The 23040-nt window shown below is 39.3% G+C and overlaps 1 protein-coding gene across 1 annotated transcript in view; it reads right to left on the bottom strand.

The window, feature by feature from the left end:
- Positions 1-8695, bottom strand: part of SH2D4B (SH2 domain containing 4B) — a 67390-nt gene extending 58695 nt beyond the window's left edge. The window contains exon 1 of the mRNA XM_075718036.1: positions 8512-8695. Coding sequence (XP_075574151.1) covers positions 8512-8695 — 184 coding nt within the window. The remainder of the gene's footprint in view (positions 1-8511) is intronic.
- Positions 8696-23040: the final 14345 nt, after the last annotated feature.

Below are 23040 nucleotides of genomic sequence, written 5' to 3'. Positions count from 1 at the left end.
TAATCAAAGGAAATGGAATATTGCTGGAGTCAGCTTCCTTCCTCCAAGCTTGTTCATCATTGCTTTAACAGGGAACAATTCCCATTTGTGGTCCATCTCCAGTGTTTACAAGGGAACTACTCCAAGGACAATTAGAGGCCTGATCTGGTGTCAAGTCTCCCAGCTATGCTGTCACTTAGCCACAGTCTGCCTGCTTAGTCCAGCAAAATGACAGAGAGTGCCAGCAACCCCAATTGCCTTTCTATCATAGGGAACATTACAGGCTGTGTCAAGTGTAAATTCAGAAAATTAGAAGATCACTGATTTATAATCTCAGAAACATGGGATAGCATTCAAAGTCTGCTTAAACCTTCCCAAAAGAGTCTGCAATTTCCATGAACAGTCTTGTTTCTCTGAGGTGGGGCTTCCCACCATAGTTCTCCTGCTTGGAAGCTACAGATCTCTGCAGTAGCAATTGACTCTCCTTCCTCACTCACTGGAAAGCTTTGTAGACCTACAAATAGCCTTTGACTCTCTCTTTAGAAAATATTCCTTTTCTTTTCTCTCTCTGCACTAGAAAAAGGCTCCTACAACCTATTCTGCATTTGAAATAGGCTGCATGAGCATTCACTGCTGACATCAAGCTGATCAGCCTGATCTACTTTTGTCATTCAGAGATAAACCATAGCTTGTGGAGTTTGGTGTGTTTGTAGGGTTGGGTTTTTTTGTACTTTTGGAGTTTAGATATCTCGTATACTTTGGTCTAAGCTCAATGTGTTTTACATGAGACTTTACCCTTGGTTTTCTGAGCAAATGATTTCTATGGCTTCTTTAAAGTAGAAGCTTGAATTCTGATAGTCTACAGCGTAGATGAGGTTCCATTCAGAGTTTCATTAGCTGTAGGACATGTGTTAGAAGCACACCAATTAGGATGAAAGTGAGAATGTGATCTTTAGGCTGTTCTCAGTTCCTTGAGTTTACCCAGTACAAGTATTTTATTTAATTTTTTTTTTTATACAAACACACACACACACATAATTTCACTTCCCTCTAAGGAGAAAACCTAGGAGATTACTGTGTATATGTTTCTGAGAGACTGTTCAAAGGACAGAATGTATTTTTCCAAACATTAACTACCATAAATCTATTAAAATACATATAGAATAATTAGGTGGTAATGGTGAAAGTGATGAAAGTAACATAATCCCACAACAAGCTGAAGATCTGCTATAACGAATTCTGTTGTCTGCCCCTGCTAATAGTCACAAGACCACAAACCCCTGTCTTCCAAGAACACCTTCAAAAGACTGTCACTTTAATTCTTAAAACAACAACAAGAAAATGGGGAAAAATTCTGACGCATCCCCCCAAAATTTCAGTGCACACACCCTCCAATTTCCACACTGTATGGTGTGCCTTTCTATTTAAAGGAGGATTTCCAGAGGGAGAAAGAAATTCAGCTGATTTACATTAATATATCAATAAGGGTTGCAGGATCTCAGCATTGCTGAAAAATCAGCCTTCACGGCTCTCCAGCTGCTTCCTGATCATATAACAAACTCAATCTTCTGTTTATGGAATTACAGCCCGTTACCATGGAAATAATTACACTGCAATATACCCCTGCAGGATCAAATAAAGAGTGACTGCAAGGCAGCAAACATCAAGCCAGGAAATGGTTACTCAAATAAGACTATGGTAATTAACAAATGTAGCAAAGATAACTGTACATAACACTCAAAGGTAAGTGGGTTTGCATTATCACATGGTATGTATGTAGAGGTTTGCATATTGTAAGCCAAAAAAGAAGGAAAAAACCACCATAGAAATAAAGTATCATTTATGTGGTCTCTATCTAGTATGTCCCAGATATTCTCTTGGCCCTGTTCCTGGCCAAGGAACACCGTTACACATAACAATTTTGTAATTAGCCCACTTTCAACTGGGAAACAACATTCAGAACTCATTCTTAAAGACACTGTTCTAGCTCCATGTACAATCTAGAGGTAGTCTCTTGTCTGTCCATTTTAATAACCTTTGCACTGTCAACAGTAAAAAAATGTAGGTACACATCAGATCAGAGTCAAAGGTTGTAAAATCATTCACATCAGTATCATTCATCTGATTTTTTTCTTCATAAAAAAAATAAAGTCAAGAACATAGCACTATAATTTCTGATTCCTGACCCCAATTGTCTCTCGTAAAGAGTAAAAGCTACATACAGGGCTATCACAAGGCATCCAGGTTTTCCCATTGCTGCAGAATAAACAACCAAGTCCGCAGGGCTACTTCAGGATCTGCTGGAAACTCAAAGCAGAAGGATAAGGGTTCTCTGTCACAGAATGAACGGAGAACTATAGATCACTTTCTGCACCAGACTCCCCTACTTAATGCAGCATGGCAGGTTTGCACCAAGTCCTTTTCTCAGGCACACAGGACCACAAAAGCAGGGAGAACTACACCACTACAGCGAGATTTCCTAGTACCGCGGCACACGAGTGGACTCGAAGGTTAATGAACCACCATCAGTGTCTGGCTAAATCCGCTGCAGCCTTGAACACACTCAGTTTTCCCATGTCTTCCAAATCCCGCTATCAAAACCTGGTGCCTCTGTCCTTGACTGTTTTAGTCATTTATGCTGAAAACTGGCAAAATCAGCAAGGAAACACTGAATTAGCCTGGGCAAATCCCATTCTCCCTTTGGCCACAGTACTGCTCTCTTTCCATATCAAGTATTCATGAGCTTGCAGACAGTCACCACCTCATATCATTACCAGAGCACTAGTACGTACAAGAAAGCGCATCTAACACCACTGTGTCCAGACAGGCTGAGGAACACAATGCCACAGAGAAACACAGGAATGATCTCCTTGCCAGTGGCTGAATTAACCCAGTAGCCTCTCTCAGAAAGCAGCTAATGCCAGGTACTTCAAACAGGAGCACTGAGGATCACACGCGTACAAGAGAAACCTCCAGTGTAATAAGGCCCAGGTAGCCAGCGATATTCTGCTGTCGCTTTTCTGCGAAACAGAGAAGTCAGCTGCAGAGCAGGATATGAGACTAAAAAGCACAGACTTACAGCTAATCCCAGGAGGGCAGAGAAGTCCCTCTGGATTTGTTCCATCTGGTACATATTTAGGTCATATGGCGGTTGGGGGTCTCCTTCTAGCCCCCGGTTCAGAGAAGTGAAGAGAGAGTTTAGAAGCTGCTGTATAACCATACCTCAGTACACAGCCACACCGAGCATGAGCTCTGAGCAGCTGAGTTCTGGCCCCAAGGTATACAGGACTAACAAAACTGCATCATATCACAAGCTGCTATACATGTTGTGAACGTTACATTTAAACTTTTCCAATAATTTCAAATTAGGTAGCTCAGTCCCCTAATAAAAATTATTGTAATGTTCTCGCTACCGTTCTCCTGCTACTTTTTCAGTTGGATCTGAATTGGAAACAAAACACAGGGCTTTACGGAATTCAAGACCACATACAGCCAGAAATTTCAGAAATACTCAAATCTGATGTCTCTGGTTAGGCTCATATCCAACGATACAGAGAGACAATGAACACTGCCAGGAGCATGTCTCTGTAGGAGATAAAATCTTAGCTAAACATTACCAGGGTGTACAGAGACCTTAGTATAAATGAGAAATACATTTCTGAGTTCAAACACATAGAAAAAATGTCACTGCATGTACACCCACTCACCCTTCGTACACACACTGAAACGCACACCCACTCACCGGCCTTCACATGTGACACTGATGTATCCTCCAAGAATCCGCTTGTGATACTTGAAATACTTGCTTCCAAATAGCTTCATCTATTCTCTAATGATTTTCTAACACAAATGCCATTTAGATAAAGGAATTATTTTCTAACCATGCTGTGTGATAAGCCTACCTAATTTTCTCCCTGCTACTCTTATTACGGACAGGTAAATGAGACTGTTTACAAATAGCTCCTGTCTGAACATCATGAGCTGCAGTTCACAATGAATAGATGTCAGAATAAGCAGCAGCAGATGAGCATTGTCTTCCCTCCCACATGGCTGTCCTTCAGCTACCTAATGCTCAATAGTTTCTGAGATCTCATTTTGGGTATGCTGACAGCTCTGGATACTGCCTCAGAGTCAAAATCTAAATTGGCAGGGTCCTTTGCTTACTCCCAACTCAGCTATACTGGTTAAAGGGCTCCTGCCTAATCAACTAAATGTTTCTTTGCACATTGCAAAGCTGCCCATCAATCGACTCTCAGCAAATCCCAAAGGGATCTTGAAATTTTCAGACTTCCCTTAGTGATTTCAGCACAATAAGAAAAGGCAACCTGTTTTCTTACAATGAAAATATGTACCTGAAAGATCTGCCCAGAAGTAATTTGTAAATGAACTGGAGACAGACCTCCAAGAATTCAACTCACTTGTGAAGCTATTTCAGTACAAGCCAAAACTCATGATTTAATTAAAGCTACGAAATACTTTTTTTTACCCTGAATAAATTCACTAAGCGCTATAGTTTTGGGAGGACCCAAGTGATGCTCAAATTCTTACTAATATTTTTAGGCAAGGTAAAAATGTAGGCTAGGTACAAACAGAAAAATCATGGGAACAGTTTATTCAATATCTTCTAAAGGAAATATTTCATTCTGAAGTGATATTTATATATTGCTCCCTTTTAGACATCGATCTGTGTTTTTAAAAAGGGAAGGAAATTAAAACTGTTGAATAATCTGCAAACATTTCATTCAACCCTGAAGTGAAATAATTTCTTTAACATTGACTCATTCTGATACACATTTCAATTTTAACCTTTCCTCAAGACACATGAAACCAAACAATCTAAATTGAAAAGCAGGCACAACTTAGCATTTACTGAAGGTGACTAATATTATTTTCTTTAGAAATGAAGAATAAGACTAATTACACATAGACTGTTACACTATTTGGCTTGTTAAACACTCTCAGGAACTTACATCTTATTTCATGGTTTGGACATGTTTTTGTTTTCTAAGGAGCAAATTTCATAGTACCGAATAGGACATTCACAGACAATCTGCATTCAGAGGCACTTCTATAAAAATCACTGCAGATTTTGGGCTTTTGCTAGTTAGTTTCCAAACAATTAAAAAATTATCACACTGACGAGCATTCCCCAAACGTGCTGATGATTTTCACTCTAGCACAAGGCCAATCTGACCTGCATATATCACTTTTTTCCTCCCCAACTCTGCACTTGTGGTTTCTGTAAGACAACACATCTAAACCTTGCACAAGAACCCTTCATCCTCAAGTCACTGTACAAAATAAAAGTTGGATTCACAATCACTGCCCTGTTTTGAAAAATCCACCCCTTTTGCTATGCTGCTGGGTTCACACATACCATTGGAGGTAAGCTCTTGAATTGATGGGGAATTGTACCAGTTGGGGTACAGGACTCCAGATCAAGCCCAAGCACTTTTTGAAGCATTTTTAATTAGACAAGCGTCCATTGTCATTAGTTCCTTTTGTTCTATCTCACCCTATTCCATCCTGAAGAGGTGGGGCAAAGTTTTCATATGTAGCTATCCAAACTATAAGGAAAACAGAAGGATTTGAAAGGCAGTCCTATAAATATAATTCCAATTAAATTACTAAATAAGCATTTTACACAAATGTTGTGTCATATTCACAAACAACACACACATTTTTCTGTCAACTAGAAAATTTCAGAAACTCGGCACGACATTAGAGATATTAAAGTCTCACCTCTGTTTTCTACTATATGTCAGGCTACAAAGTTTTCTACAAAGCCAGAGTAACTCTTGGCTTCAACAAAATAGCACAAACATAAAACCTGTGCCATGCAGTAGAGTAAAAAACAAAACCTTGGAGATGAAACTGGTCAAATCCCTCAGTTTCAAAGGAGTAAAGAACATGTAATTGTGGTAGCTCTAAACTTCCTGGTAGCCACTAATTTTAAACAGGAATAAAAATACTCCATATTCTATGCTGTGTAGCAGGGGGAGAATGTTTGGAAATTCGCTTACACATCAATGGAAACTGAAAACTAAGCAGCTTCAAGGTTCAAAAAATGTTGATGCCATATGTCTTTTAGGAGAAAAAAACCCCCACATATTAAGATAAGAAAGGTCATCTACTCTGACCTTTTAAGTCGTATAGGCAAAAATTTTGGACAGTAATTCCTATCTTATACCCATAACTTATGGTTGACTTTTTTCACCTTTTTTTTTTTTTTTTAAACAAGAAACTAGCTCCACTATGAGACCATTTACCATCATATTATGGAACTGTACAGTAGAAATCAGCTACAAGTATCTGTATAGTTAATGACCAGCATGCCTGAAAGATGGAAGTTATCTTTTGTAACTCTAGCCCCACATCAGTTCATGGAAGTCAAAATATATTTTCAGCGGAACCAAATGCCTGACTTGCAAATCTAATTCCAATAGTCCTCTCTACAAAAAAAAAAATCCGTAAGATCAGTTTTTTAGTACAGTTCTGAAGGAAGTAGAAAGTTTCTAACACTGGGCCAAAGTCAAACCTAAGCAATACCTTAAACTGGCCATTTAAGAAGGTAAAATGGAAATAGGCTATTGTAAAACTTAACTCCATGTGTATTTGTGAATACTTTTGTCACAGCAAATATAATCTATAGGTTACTCTGCTGCTCTCCTTTCTCTTATTCTTTACAAATTGGAAAATTAATTACCCAGAAAATGGTCTCCTGTAGTAGGAATTTAAGCAGGTTTAATGTATAATTTATATATGGAAATTTAAGTGTCAACAATTTGTGTGACAAATCATCACAAATATTTTTGCAGTTAGATTTTTCTCCCTCTGTCTTCCTCAAAGAATAAGCATAATACAGATTATGTGAATGATATAGTGTTGTTTTGGTATGTGGAGCTGAACTGCATTTTTAATTTTTTCTCAGCTACAAATCAATCAAAACAAATGAGGTTTTTGTGCTGTGTGAGAGAAGCTATTTTGATGCCATCCCTCTTCAGAGGGTGCCATTCACAGTAAGAACACTAACATGAAGAAAACAGAAATTAAACAGAATGAGGCTTTCCAACGTCCACCTGGCCATCTGTAAGAGGACTTTTAAACTATTACAGCTGATTAGGGTGTTCTGAACATTCCCCCTTTATATTAAGGCTACCATTGTAACTTACTCTAGAGTCATTTCATAAAGGCCTTTGCTTCAAGCGAGTCTTGGAAACTAGTTTTGCTTTGAAACATGTTTCTTTAATAACGGTCTTTGAATTGTTAACTATCTAATGGGCACTTTGTAGGGTTCAGAGGCTCTAAACATTTTAAGAGGTCTGACAGTTGAATCCAATAATCTATCTGAAGTGCTCCAAGCAAAGCTTTCTACCATGGATGTGTTAAAATGAGCAACACTTTAAACACTGACTGTAGAGTCACATCACTATTAGAGCACTTTCTCAAAATCAGCTACCCAAAATTATTAGAACTTGAATATTCAAAATTTCTAATAGATTTAAATATAGGAGATGATCTTTGGCATTTCACAGAGAAAGGAGTGTTTGACACCTCTCTGTGACATTTCCTTGTTGAGTGAGGAATCACGGCAACCACACTTCCAAGATGAAAATGTTTTCTCTCTTGCATCAGCCTAACAACTTCATCCTGTGAATGGGGAAAGAGTTGGAAGCCACTTGTACAGAGAAGAGAGCAAGGAAATAAATATTTCTGTTTATTCCAAACCACTTGGACACAAGACCTGACACTTGGAAATGACATTTGGAGTTCTTTTTTGATGTTTTCTTCCATGATTTTGCTTATTTGCTTTTTAAGTTAACACACACATTTAGCATCCGTAACAGCCTATGGAAGGAGCTCCATATTTTAACTACATATTACATGAAGACACATTTCTGTTTTTTTCTTTTTTGATTCTGGTTGTTGAGTCTTTCTACATGGTTGCCCCACTATTATCCTATTCCCTAGACATAATCTTTTGGAGATTGTTTGCTAGTACAGTTGGAAATTTAGTCTCAGATGGTATGGCTGTTCTGACGTCACATCTTATTCACAAACAGGCCTTCATAACAAGCTCAAATTAATGAATTTATCTCCTACTTCAGCCACATGGAAACATTTAATGCCGAGTCAAGAAACCTCAACAGCACAGGCAAGACTGCCTTTTGCCTGACTGAGGATGAAGGGTGGGGATGGTAGGTGAAGAAAAAAGCCTTAGGAGAGGAGAGGAAACTTGGTCATAGTACATCTGTTACCACTGAGAGAATAGGAGCAGTGACTCCTAACTGAAAGAGGCACTTCAAAATGATTCCACTTACTCCCACACTAAACTGTTCCCCTGGAGAAAGAATCAGCCTTGAGAGACAAGGAGCAGAAACACGGTGCTTTTGCTGACCCAGACTGTCTTTCTGCCTATGTGGGCAGCTGGCACTCTTCCTTATAATCTCTTCCAGATGCATGCTACACCATAGCCAGTTGCACGCCCACCATCCCCAGCTCTTAAGTACAAGAGGTCATCACAAATCTTACTCTGTTTGCGCCTCGCTGTCTTTCTCAGCACGGCCTCCTCCATTCGTGCTTTTTCTTCCCTCTCCTTCCAGCGCCTCAGCTGCTCTTCTCTCATTTTGTAGAACAAGATCTGCTTCTGCTCTTCATTCAACTCTGCCAGGAGCTCAGGGTCAATATACATATCACGCAAAATTTGCTGCAGCATGATGACTCAAAAAAGAAAAGAAAAGAAAAAAAAAAAAGAGATAAACCTGCTTCCAATTATATTCACTACAGTGACAAAACACCACCAACAGCACTCCAGAAAGCAACCTGCAGCAAAGGAGCTCTCCCACACCTGCCTGCCCAGGAGAGGTTTGATTCTTGCTCTGGCCCTCTTCGTGCAGGCATATTCTGCTCCTCGTCTTTTACAGGGATGGAGTTCTCTGCTTATCTCATCCTCCAAAGGTAGGGACAGGTGTCAAGTGAAAGGAAGGAGGAGGAACAGACAAGGATAAGGGGTGGAGAAGGCCAGGAGATAAAGTCACTCCTGACTGCAAGCTGGTAAAAGTAAGGGATTCTTGATTGAACCCATCAGCTTTGCTCCCTTGAGCAGAAGGAAATTCAGCATAGAGAAAGTCTCAGACTTTCAGCTCAAGTAGTTCCCTTCCTTCAGCAGCAACACGCTCCCAAGGGTGTAATTGTTACCCAGGGGTTTAAAGTGATGTCATGGTTAAAGGTATCACCTACACCAACAATATCCATGTCACTTTGGGAACTGATATCTTCTGATAGGAGAGGAGAAACGAGTTTGCATATTATTTCCCAGTCTAGCCTGTTAACTACTCTCAACAGGGTAGGTCATATTAGAGGTCCTATTTACCTGGCGTTGACAAATATTGTCATGAAGCAAACTGATTAAAATGCCTCTAAAATTAAAAGCAGATGTAACAAAAGCCACAAGAATCTTGTTATCACTTTATGAAGAGTAAATTAATATTAATTAAACAAGAGTAAGTTCTCAGCAGTTCGTGCAGACTATGCAAGTCCTGCTGTTAATTTGTTTTCCACTTTGTGATGGAAGAAAGTTACAATGTTGCTCTTCAAGCAAATTGTGGCTTTTCACTATGTAAAAGAATTTTACCAAAATCAGTAAAATAGTATTATTTCAGCACCAGGGCCAACAGCCACTTAATTATGTAAAAAACCCCAAACCCCACAACACACCAAAAACCAAAAAACAAACCTTCTGGATACTGGAGCCAGCTTTCACTGGGCAGGGGCCCAGCTCCTCCAGGGAGCTGTGGCGCTTTGTGGGAAGGGGGCCATCTTCTGAGGAGGATGAAGATGTGGCCACTCGGACTGATAACAAAACACAAATCACATTTGCAGGCTGAGCCTCATCCCACTGTGCGATGTTTACACAAGAATCAAGAGCAAAAGCAGATCTGTATTTCCTCACAAGAAACCTGCTTTATAGATAGGTATCTGTCAAACTCTTATGACTTCCATGATACTCATTCCAAAACTTAGTGTTAATGCGTCCATTAATGTAACATTCTTTTGATGTATGCAAAACACTATCATCTTAATTTAGAAAATTTAGAAAATACATCTGATCTAAATTAAATTCAAGAGGAGACAGTGTATCCCCTAGAAGCATGAATCCAAAGATTATACCTGAATGATGCCTTCAGCTGAAACAGAATTTCAGACCCCATCATGTTTGGGCTTTACAGAGTTCAGTTCACATGCATGCTACTCAGCAATTCAGGATCTCTCTTATGTACAGATTTTGTCTCCTAAAATAAAATGCTGTGACTTTTTTATTTTTTAAGAAATACAGTTTGGCAAGAAAAAAACTAGGGTAAGAAAGACTTTGTTACTGCTGCTTTCTTCTATTTTACTTGGTCAGATATAGAAAGGGGAGAGCCTGGGGGGTTTAGCCATTGTTTCTCTGCTTTTATTCAATTATATTAGAGCTGTGCCTCCACATTTTGGCACTAATTGAAAAAGACTCACCTTTGCAAATGCTTCAGGGCAAGCAGTTTTGCTGTTCTACCCATTTTTCATCCATCTTATTTTATTTTACTTGACTTCACAGAACAGAAATCAAATCCTGATCAGAAGCTATCACAGTGCAAAGAAAAAACTCTTCATCAAGGATTATGTGCATTTAAGCATGATTAGAACCACCCTTTCTGAACTGCATTCAGCTGCAGAAGTAGCTCAGGATGGAGAAGCAAGATACGAGACAGTATACAGACAAATTTTCAGGCAACTACTGGTAATGTTCAATGAGTGATCACACAACAAAAATAGCAAGAGTAGGGAGATTAAATAAATACTTCATGAACAACCCATTCCCTGAAGATTATTCACCAAAAATTTTTGAGAATGGTAACCAAATATTCAAGTGGAATTGAACTGTGTGGGATTTTTTTTTTTTTTTTTAAATCACATGTGGAAGTGTTATCATCTAATCACAGCAATGAATCTGATCAACTTCCTCTGTCATAGCTTCTCTTCTCTGGGCTGTAGCAACCCCAAAATAAAAAAAAATATGGAAATGCAAAGGGGAAAATAAGGAAGATAAAGAAATACTCTATCTGACATAAGCCAACATCCAACAGAAGTGGAAAGATACATCATAAAGTCTGCCATTAGTTTCTTGTCCAAGATAAAAATACTCTGCCTCAGAACATTTGGTCTTCAAACTCTCACATGGGTGGCAGAATCAAGTGTTTTCACCAGTCCCTTCCTTTCCATTACTAATTAACATTTGATTTGATAACAATTTGGAAATGGAGTGAATGGAAGGAGAGAGATGGTTACCTAGCTGCAGATCCCAAAGGTATAGAGAACACCAGTCATGCAAGTAAATACTAGGCATGCTTGAGAAACCATCTGATGTTCCACTTATCAGAAAAGACTAATGGTGGATGGTGTTCCCAGAAATACAAGCTTTGAATCTTTTGGGCCAAGGAGGTATTTGGCCGAAACCAGGCCTAGCCTGTTGGCTTCATTGGGAGCTAAAGCTCCTTCATCAGGAGCTGACAACACCCAACCTGTCTATGCTGAGCACCTTGCAGGATATGAAAGAATTTGACAGCAGGTCCAACTTCCATATACCCTCACCAGACTAGAAGTGCTATGGAGCAATAAATAATACAGACAATAAAGTGTATTCATTAACCACCATTCCAGTACCTGAAATATCTTCTGCATCTGACAAAAATTCTTTCAGAATCATATTTCTCCTTTCTGAAGAAATACTCTTGAAGAACTATTAGAAAACAATTAAATGACCTCTCTGATCCAGGCAGAGTGACCCCAAACATGCACTGCAAGGAATAAAAAAACTGACTACACAAAATGTAGTCATCTGCCCCCTTACAATAACCACAATGGGGAAGGTGGACTGCAGGAAAACTCTCCCCCTCATTCTTTTTCCAGCCCAGTTTATTTCCAAGCCTCTCCACTTGCTTTCCTGCTCACTGTGATGAAGCTTCCCGAGAAGCCAGTTTCCTCACCTGGCAGTCCAAATGCAAGAGCCTTCTTGACTAGCTATGACTCTCTATCCAGAATGAAAGAATATTTGTGTAAAAATGTTCTCTTTCTACACTGCTTGTCTTCCTGTGGGAGACATCATTTTAGATATTAATGCCCTCTTCACATCTGGCCTTTAGTGATCTTTAGAAGTAGACTGTTTTCACAGCCCACCCCCATAAGACACAGGCGTGTCAGGATGACCAGGCACATGTGCAGCTTTGCTTCCTGCTCACCCTCTTCACTAAGAGAAAGCTAGACACTCAATTCCTCTATGAACTATGATCTCTAGAATGACCTTAGGTAAAAATTAACATACTCCAATGTAAGAGAGATGTCTGACAATCAAAAATTCAAAGACAACACTCACTCACCATAGTTAAAGTAAAAAAAAAAAAAAAAAAAAGAGGTCAGATTTCCTTGCATAACCGAGAGCAGAATGTCCAATTCTAAACCTGTCCTGTCAGAGGGAGAGGAAGTGTCTGCCTGCTAGAAAATGATTTTTCTTTTCATTGAAGACATGGTCCTGTTAGAGATAAAAGGGCTGCTTCTCTCTTGGTTATCTCAGTGAACCTGTTGCCTCTATATGAAATGTTCCCAGCCATATCCTATGCAAATCCAAGACTGGATTTTTAACCTAGTAGACACTGATTCTCATTATAATTCACCTTTCCATAAATATTCCAAATGAGTAGTCTGATCATGAAGAAGTTATGAACTCTCCTGATTTCTCAGAAAATTTGGAAAATCTATGAGGTCCAGAACTCAAAACGCAACCTTGAAGAAACACCAAACATACTATAAAAACTCTTGCTACTTCTAGGATTAGCTCGTATTTTGTAACAGATGAGCTTTGCAGTTCCAGCCAACACAGAATCAGAAAGCTGAGGAACAGGAGATAACTCAGACAAAACACAAAATAAAACTCTATTGCAAAATAAAAATTCTCTCTCTTCCCTTCCTTTCCCAGACCCGATTAAGATACAGGTGAATTAATGACTCAGAAGAGCAGGGAAATCTGAAGTAAGGGTAGCCGCTTCCTGATTGTGGCCATTCATCGTCTTCCCAGCCTTTCTGGGAAGTATTTTCAATACTTTAGAAGGACAATTACTTCTCCATTGCTCTTCCATCTTGGTTACCCCTAGTTCAACAGTCCAAACTAAGCTAAAATCATTACAGAAAGATAGTACATCTCAACAGCCTATACACAAAATAAAAGATTACTCTCAATGCAGTTCTTTGTTGGCAGTCATTACCTTACAATAACTGCCACACAACTTGATGCTCTAACTAGCAGTAGTCTCTGCAAGGAGCTCAGAGCTGTTTAAAACTTAAGTTCGGCATTTCCTTTAATCTTTAATGGTATCTTCTGGGACTAAACACGCTCCATCCCATCTCTGGTATAGCATCTTTCTGGCTAAGCAGTCCTCAGCACTGCCACTAGAATTCATCTGCTGGGGAAGGGAGAGGGAGGGAGAAGAAAAGACACAGAAAAACATTTTAATTTCATTTTTAAGAAAAGGGGAAGTACTTAATTGGTCAAGGCCTGCAAATCTCATCCATTTTCCTCCGAGCATGTGCATTCTCCATTCCCTGAACTGAACAGCTCACTGGCAATGCTGATGAATGCTGAGCCAGCAGAACAGCATTTTCATTTGGATTTTACGACACAGCCATATAACCTACTTTAGCCATGTCATTTACTTAAAATTATTCTGCTATAACCTACATATTACAGGGGAAGAGAGGGAGGTAATGCACCTCCTTCCTTAAAGAAAGGGATACAATTAAGGAAAAAAAAAAACCAATAAACAGAAAATGCGACAATCATTTTTTCCAGACTGTGAACTCCGTAGCCTTAATCATGTTTTTGTGGTTTGTGGCTTTATTTTATATAAATATTTTTCATTTTTTAAGAGGAAGCAGTATACAGTATCTGAATTTTTCAAGCCCTGCTGTGTCAGGATCAAAAGGAGAACAGCAGAATCTGGAATTGAATGGTGCAGGAGGGAGCTTGGAATGTGAAAGGGGAAAGGTAAAATTAACATTTGTTTGAGGCCTTCTAAACTCTACAAATCTGTCACTAGAGAAGCAAATACATTAGGGCACTCACCGCAACAAACCAGTCTTGTGTCCAATTTACACGTGCTGTCAATTAAAAACTGGAAAAAAAAAACCCCAAAGCAATTGAGACCCATCCCCTTCCCACTTCCTCCATCACAGACAGATGTAACAAAACCTGCCTGGTTTTCCTCCATTTCCATAGTCAAGTCTGTGGCTCCCTCTAAGGGCTAAAATGAGCTCCTCAACAGCACAATCTGCAGCTGGATCAGAATGATCATTTCCCTGAAGCTGCTATTTCACTACAAAGGATTACATAGAGCAAAAATAAGGGTATGTTTTTCCAGACCTTCCTTTTCCATACAGGGCTAGTATCAGTAAATCAGACTACAAAGTGTTTTGGAGCATGGACTGGCTTTGCGTGTTTGTCATCTTCTCTGTACTGGTTCAAGACTGGTATTTCTAGAAGGCACTGCCATAAAAAAAAAAAAAAAAAAAAAAAGAAAAAACTTGAGATCTGTATAGTGAAATAGGAATGAAATAGATTAAAACCTCATCTTAAATGAAATGTAGCAGAAAAGCTACAAACCAATTAATGAGAAAAGATGTCTTATACTGTCAGTCACATAGCTGTAAGCAAAGTGATGCTAACCTGGGATTTTCATGGTGCAATGATGATTCACAGTGGCAGGAGTCTCATCAGATAGCTGTTTTTTCCAAAATCCAAGTCTCTTACTCCTCAGCCCCTCGCAGAAATTAGACAATCCCAAATACAGATAGCACTGACAGCATAGAAAGAAAAGGGATGGGAACTAACGCAGGGAAAGTAGAATTTGAAGTCCAGGGCTGCAGACAATAGAGTGTTCTGTCATTACTCTACTCTCCCATGGTTAATTCTGTACTCTGCAACAAGTCAGAAGAAGTCATATCAGTGATTATTTTTGCCTGACAGCATGGCAATCCTACCCAGCAAGATTACTTTAGGTCTATCCCGTTGTGTTCTGTGCTACAGCTGTTGTACACATGATTACACAGGAGCTTGTAATGCCTTCATGGTTCAGCAAAATTTATCAGAGATTTGGGAAGCTGGGTAGAAAGGGCAGGACTCCAATTTTTCTTCAAGTTGATAGTAAATACTTGAAATTCTGACCTACATTACAAAGGTCTGAGGTTAATACAGGTTTGTCACCTTTAAGTTTAGACTTGTTTTAATTGCAATACCTCTGTAGTAAGAGACATGGATGCAACCCAAACTAGAACATTACATACTTGATGTTTATTGTTATTAATACACTCACAATAGCAAGATACATCAAAGAGCTGGCAAGTCCCACCACAGTTTTTCAAATGGAGAATGAAACATCCACCATTAAAATAATTCAGAGTGAAAGCTAGTAAAGTAAACCAAACAGAAAAAAAAAAAAGTCAAGGTTCCTTGAGAGAGTTCGTCTGAGAAAACATAGGCTTGCAAGCAACAACTAGCATCCTGTAAGCCAAGCACTGTAGAAAGGTACTTTGCAGAGAAGGGGCTGCAAAGGAGGGCAAAACACTCACACAAGCTTCAGTTAACTAAAACAGAGATCTCTGTAGTCCACTATCCTTTCACTTGGATTGTGCTGTCTAATTCAATTGGTGTATATCTTATTTACAAAAAGGTAATGAAACTCTTCAGGTCAGACCCTCAGCTCCGAATGGGGTGTACTTGGTTGGCAGGCAGCAGGCTCTACTTAGGAAGCAATTACAGCTCACTAAGTGTCTGTAGGGATCTAGCCTTAACATAGATTAAAAGGCCCACTGGCAACAGTCTCCAAAGAATTTCTTAGTTTGAAGAGATATGCAGAATGCACTGCCCCCTGCTCTCCTATTTACACTTCCTTGCTCATGTCAGATCCTGGTGTTATACCTCACTGTATTAAACGCAGCATGTGCTTACACTGCACGCTGCAGTTCAGCTTTGTGCTGTTTAAGTACAAAATACATCAGTCCATCCGTTTCTCAGCAGAAGTCTCCGTAGCTGAGGGAGGCCATCCATGACTCTTCAAAGCAGAACTGGTTGCCTTTCAACTCCTGAGTGACAGGCTTTTCTTAAGACTCTACACACCTTTCCTTTTTATTGATTTACCTCTATCTGATCTTTATAATGAACTGTTAACCTAGGACAAAGCTCCAAGTACAGACAGCTACCTAAAGAATACTGGTACAGTCTGCTCTTCTTCCCCTGCCCCTCAGCACACACCTTTCCAAGACTGCTGTCTGCACAGTGACAGGATACGTATCTTCAAGCAGGAATTCAATATTCTCCTTTACATGAATTATTCGCTTTGTGTATCTGCAAAGCCCAAGAGACCTTTGGATTCCATGACCTAATTGCTACATGAAATTATTCCAGCATTTGGTACGTTTTCAATGAAATTCATTACAATAAGCTACCCAAGAGATATCACACTCTAAATTATGTGAGTTTCTTCTCTCAGATATATATTAACTTATGAAGATGCTCAGTAAGTTCACCTTTTTCCATCTAACCGTAGAGTGCCTCAAAATGTATCACGTGAGAGCTAATTTTCTTTAATATACTCCCTGGTACAATTTAGCTGCATTATGTATAATGCAGCAGTCATACCATATCAACTTCACATCATATTAGACACTGCATTATGGCAGCTAAATTGATTACTTGTGTAATTGAAGGCCACCGATAGGAAAATTTTTAATCATTTAAATGACTCATCAGCTTTATATATAAAATGTCTTGCTTTAGTGGCATCATGCAAGTGATTTTCTGTCAGGGCATAGCATTTTGCCCATTTAAGCCACTTCTTATTCTTGTCATCTTTGTTGGCAATAAAATACTACAGATTCACAACACGCAAAGCATATTCTGCATGCAGACTGTATAGGATTTCTTTTGACTATCAGACTCTTATTTGCAAGACCTGATCAACAATCCAGCTAGACAAAGCTAGTTGCCATTCTGAATTACATCAACAAACTTTTGATGATTTCTGGTTTGGGTTTTGTTTCTGGTGGGGTTTTTTGTGGGTTTGTTTTGGGTTTTCTTTTAATGCTTCACTCACCATAAGAAGCCAGACTTCTCTTTGTTTTCAAGGGTCAGGCAGAAAAACCCACAAATGCTTTTGGCATCATATCGTTCTTTAAAGCCCTTTAATTTTCAGCTTCACTTGCTACCCACCTCCAAAGGTGGCAAAACCTCTGCCGCAAAAGACCCCTAATTTTCTGCTGCAGAACATATTTAGCACTTTCCATGTCTTGACACTGAGGTGCTGTTCAAAAGGTTTAAAAAGCAGTACCTAAAGCATTCTGAAAATCCTTCCCTTTTACTTCATAGCATACCTTCTCCACTCCTGTCACATACTGTGGGACAAAGAACAGCTCAGGACATTGTTGAAACTTACTTAATCCCCCCCCGCCCAGTTCATCATCTTCACAGTTTCAAACCACAAAACCTGGATTAAGCCCACTGACTCATTTTCACAGTACAAGCCTTAGCAGCTTTGGCATGCAGGTCTGCGCTCTATTCACCTGACAGAAAATACACTCTCCAAAGCTATTTGCAAAATCATGACAGATCCAAGTTTCACAATAGGGATGTGCCCCTATCAGTCCCTTATGGTGGACTTACAAAGTAAGAGCAGCTCTATTTCTCCTCATTCTCTTTTCTCTTGTCATATCCTCAGTCGTGATAGTCACCACCTCATTCTTTTCCAACAGTGACATGCAGTGCAGTTGTTCATGCTTTTGTTTATTTTCTCCTTTCTTCTAAGCTTCTGCATTTTAGATTTCACTGCTGCTTCCTGTGCTAAGCGTCCACCCGCTATAAATTCATCCCTGGACTGTACTGTCCTTGTGGTATCCCACCTTTCCCCTCTCCCAACAGAAAGATGAGCCCCTCTACATTTCCCATGACCCAAATATAAGGTAATACACTTTATTAAATACATTATACAATACAGCCACAAAATTACTAAAGTACTCTGGTGATTGAGGAATTTCTACCTACAGAAACTCTTGCTTTGGAAAAGCTGCCACTGTACTATACAAGCTAGTTCCTACAAAGAGACACCTACCACATGTTGGCCAAATTTTCCAGCCATTCTTGAGTAACAATGGATTCAAGCAGGTTATGGCTATTGCTCCAGGTCTGTCTTTCCTTTTACTCAGTCATCTTAAGCCACCTACATGCCCTCAAGAGGATATTCTGAGATTTCCAAAAATAAGATTATCTCCAATTGCCAATCAAGATTATTTTCATGCACTCGTCTTAAAAAATTCTAAGTGCCTCTTTATCTTACTAATGGGCAGTGAGTGCAACATCCAGGTGGGTGACAGTGCACCGTTGCACATTTTTCTACTTTCTTACTGCTACCTGTACGGATCATCAGCAGTTCAGATCTCTTCCGTTCTCTGCAAAGTATCGAAGGACAGAAACTGCTGTCAGCTGTTCTCAGAAATCTGGAGTAGGGCTTAGTTGGCTGCTGCACTTCAGTTATCAAAATGTGCTCTGGTCACAGGCACAGTCATGCCTGTTATGGTTGGAGTCTCCAGATTACAGTCACTCACAGGTGACTACAGCTGCCTATAGGTCCATTTCCATTACAGCTGGCATAACTAGAGCTCCTTGAAATTTGTGAGTGTCTCACTGGTTGAGCTCCTGTTATATTTTCAGGACTCTGATGTCTCATACTAAGGCTTACTTACCACACTCCACACTAATAGTTGCCATCCTAATAGGTCCTGTCTTCTCTTCCACAGTCCACTTGCCCTAACTGCACAACCAAGTAGCTCAGAGGTCTCCTCTCCATCCGCACTGTCATGAACTCCAGAAACCTTCACTATCTGTTCTGCTCCAAACTACAAAGAAACTCACTGTTTTTTTTCCCTTAGTCTTCTTTCAGTCCTCTCCTCACATCTCCGATGTCCAGGCCAGGCTGGCACACAATCTTATGACCATCATTTGTGCCACCCGTGGCCCGGCTCTTCATACTAGCCACAAGGCTGGCCCTTCCATAGAAGCTGGGCTTATGCTGCCCTTGGGTATGTTGCTACCTCCCAGCTAAACCTGTTAGGTAGAAAAGATCATCTATTCCTCATGAGAGCAAGCAAGTAGATCAGATCTGTTTATGGAAATAAAGGTGAGGCATCAGGGAATTTAGTCATTCCCAAGTTCTCATAGTTAGTATAACAAACTGCAATCTGGCTCAGAGTCTGAACTATGGAGGAAGACCTGGTCCTTCCGATTTGACTGGTAAAATGTGATTTATTTACTAGAGGAGGGAACTTCTACATTAATACTGTCAGGAGTTTCAACTGAGTCAAACAGTAGGTTACATTTTATAGATACAAGCAGCTCCTTTGATTAAATTATACTGATAATCATTAGTCTCACAGCAAGGCTAGTCTTACAGTGAGACTAGTCATACACTAACATGAAGCCGAAGGCCCAGGTTAGCGAGAAGTGTTTAACTTTCCTCTACTGGCACCACAAACAGTTCGTTGCAAACTAAATTAACCATCAATTCTGAGTGCTAGAGTGCTCCACCAATCCCCATGAAGCCACTCCATTTTCTCCTATAGAATTCAGAAAGGTCATAGATCTGTTATATCCAGCCTTAAGAACAAATGCTACATGGATAACAGGGTGAAGTTTTAATGGCCTGTGATGATCAAGATGATCTAATATTCCCTTCTGGCTTATTTACTGTGAATCTATAAACTCACCCAAGAGTGAGACAGACTGCTCCCAAGTGGAGTTGTCACCAAACAGCACAAAGAAGTTAGCACTTAAACGTGATAACTGCCAGAAGGCACTTGGAATAATGCAGTACTTGTGCTGATAATTTTATTTAGTCTTTACTTTGATCATATGAAGTAATAATCCTTATAACCATAACTATTATAGAAATGAAAACAAAGCAGCTTTCTATCCCTCTCTAAAATTTATTGGATTTGCTTGCAGATTTGTCACCAGCAGAGTCTCCTTCCTTTGTTGGCCCAGCTGTTAATGAAAATACAGACTGAAGCAAGCACTTAACTTCACGCTGTATAGTCAACTCTAGTAAAATCAATGGGATTAGCTAGAGTGTGTAATATTAAAAAGCTTTGTAGGCCACTGAAGAAACAGGATCAGACACTGCATCTTCCATGAAAATAGCCCAATAAATACAAGGGCATATTATGCAATATGTAGGGGAATAGGGAAATACAGGCCAAATTCTTATCCCCAATATAGCTCTTTGGAAGCCACAGGGACCATACAACCAGCTTAGCTAGTTTCCAAAGGACTCCCCATTCCACAGGTTGTGTTGCTCCATACAGTCTATACAGCAGCTCACAAAAACAAGCAAACGTATCAGCTGAAGGGCAAGCTACAAGGCATCAGCAGGATGCTATAGAACAGGTGGTTTATTTAGAGAAACGATGCATACATCCAGGTCCCTTTGGGCCAAGAGAAAGTAAGTAGAGCACTATAACAACCTTGAAGCTTCTCTAGGCTACACAGGAATTTGAACTGCCCCAGCTTCACTCCAGGCCCATCCCACAGACCCCAAGGCTATACAAAGAGTTTAGCTCAGCTAAACTGAAGACTAGGTCCCTGAGATTGTAATTTATTACATTTTCTTCCTTTTTATTTCAGCTTCTTTTCATATGATTCTACAGAAATATTCAGGGACCAAATTTCTTTAGCTGTTATTGTTCCATTACAGAAATGCTGCATTAAAGCTTCTTATTTTCTGGAAATAAAATCCATTGTAGAGCAAGATGGACAATATTTGCATTCTCTAGGAGTGATACTACAGACATTCAGTATGTAGAACAGGGACTAAACACCCTATTTAGAAAAAAAACAAGCTGCAGGAAGATGCAGACAGTTGATACAGGAAGTGATGTTAAGTCAGAGCTGCATTAAAAAAAAAAAAGGATAAAGGAAGAGATAACAGTGTTATGAACTAAAAATAAAATAGACTACACCCTGGTTTAATAATGTGAGATCCCAGATTTTAACCACAAAAATAATACTGTAATCTGGATCTGCAATCAGCAACTCTTCTACTAGAGGGATCCCTTTGTGGCTTAAGGACTACAGGTACTGGACAGGTGGAAATTCTGAAATTGCAACCAAGATCCAGACTTCCAAGATATTAGCTTCCCAGAAATTCATAAAATTCTAGACTTACTATGGCCTATTCTCCATTACAAACAAGTTCTCTTTTTTTTTAATTCAACAGCAGGTTGAATACAAAGGCAGTTCTCTATTACTGATATATCATTATATTTTGCAGCTGTTATATTTCAAGAAAATAGCTCGTACCATTAATGATACCTGATCTTCTTGTGAGCAAAAGATATTTTGTGGTGTTTGCTAAATGTTCAATAAGCAAAATCATATATAAGGATATGTTTCTATGTTTACACACTCCTTTATCATACAAGTATTGTAAAAAATTACACATGCAACTCCACTCTAATGAAAAAACCCTAATCTCATAACTTTTTATGTCTAATGATATATTGTGATCACTAAAGTAGAATGAGATAAAGAAAATCCACAACAATCTCGGAAGAATACAAGCAGTTCTGAGCATCGTAAATACTTGCGCATATCCTTCCTTTGCCTTTTCTCTTTTTAAGTTCATGTGTACCAGCAACAAATCTTTTTTGTGGATTTACAATGCATCTTACAGGCTCTTCTATGCCCTACAAAGTCAGAGGTTCAGGTAGTTTCAACCACCTCACATGTTTTCTTTAAAAAAAATACATGAATACCAATGCAATTTTTTTTAATTTCCAAGCAATTGTATAGCACCACAAGCATAATGCACCAGCCCTTTTCTCTGAACAAAGAAGCTACAGGATTGCTTTATTGCTCTTCAGATTTCCATTTACGAATAGGCAATTCTTCTCTCAAATTATTTAGAAGAGTATTTCATTTCAGGAAGATACCACAAGAAATAAGCATCATTGGCTTCTCTGTATCTTCTAGCATTCCTCCAAAGCTTAGCTGGAATGATTCTCCAATATCCCTAAGCAAGGACTCTGGTCACTTTTTATACAGCTGAGCTGTAGCACCTGCCTGCTTCATTCCCTTGATGTTACAATATTCACTGCCTCATGAGGCAGAGAGTTGGGAATAGAGCACCTCAAGCCAGAATTCGTTCACTGGGCTTTCGATCTGTCTCTTGAGCCTCAGCATGTGCAACTGAAGGAGAACCTGTCTAAAAAAACCCCAGCTATTAAGGAAAACTATAGGAGGCAAACCCTCAAATACTCAGAGGACCTAAGAAAAGAATTGACACCAAAAATTAATCTCAGCAGCAAAGAAGTTCCTCTGATCGCCATTATAAAATGAAAAAGAACAGCAGGATTTATATAACAATAGGTAATTAAAAGTGGCATAGAAGATATCTAATATTTCACCAATATTACTTATTACAGTGTGGTTTGAGTTCTGGAGTCAAATATACAAGTTCTCTGAGCCTGACAGAGATAAAGTACAAACGCTTTTAAACTTTTTCCTTAAGCAATAAATTAACTAGTTGTAGAAAGCAGGATCTAGCTTTCCTTTTGTGCTATACATGCTGTCACACATGGATGGAAATAGAGATTATCAGAATGGTTTGGACTAAAAAAAAGTTCTGTGAAAGCCTAAATATTTCAGAGACTTATCAATAAACATTTCATTAAGAAAGGGTGGTTGGGGCTAGGTCTAAGTACGAAAGTGAGACATTCTCATTGCACCAGCCCCAATATTGAAGTCTTTGTAGTACCTGGATGAATTCTCATTTAAAACCTACTCTCAGCAGAGAGCAGGCAGAACAGAGGTGTATGTTTGCCCATTCCCAAACCAGCTTTACCAGCCTAGCTAGATATGTATGCACAGTCTTCTAATTGAAATCCCAAGGTTTCAGTTCCAAAGATGACACCCCAGTACAGCTCTGGTTG

This window comes from Pelecanus crispus, chromosome 10 (genome assembly GCF_030463565.1).
Source record: "Pelecanus crispus isolate bPelCri1 chromosome 10, bPelCri1.pri, whole genome shotgun sequence".
NCBI lineage: Eukaryota > Metazoa > Chordata > Aves > Pelecaniformes > Pelecanidae > Pelecanus > Pelecanus crispus.
The sequence above is the reverse complement of the archived record's forward strand: the minus strand, read 5'-3'. Positions and strand labels throughout refer to the sequence as shown.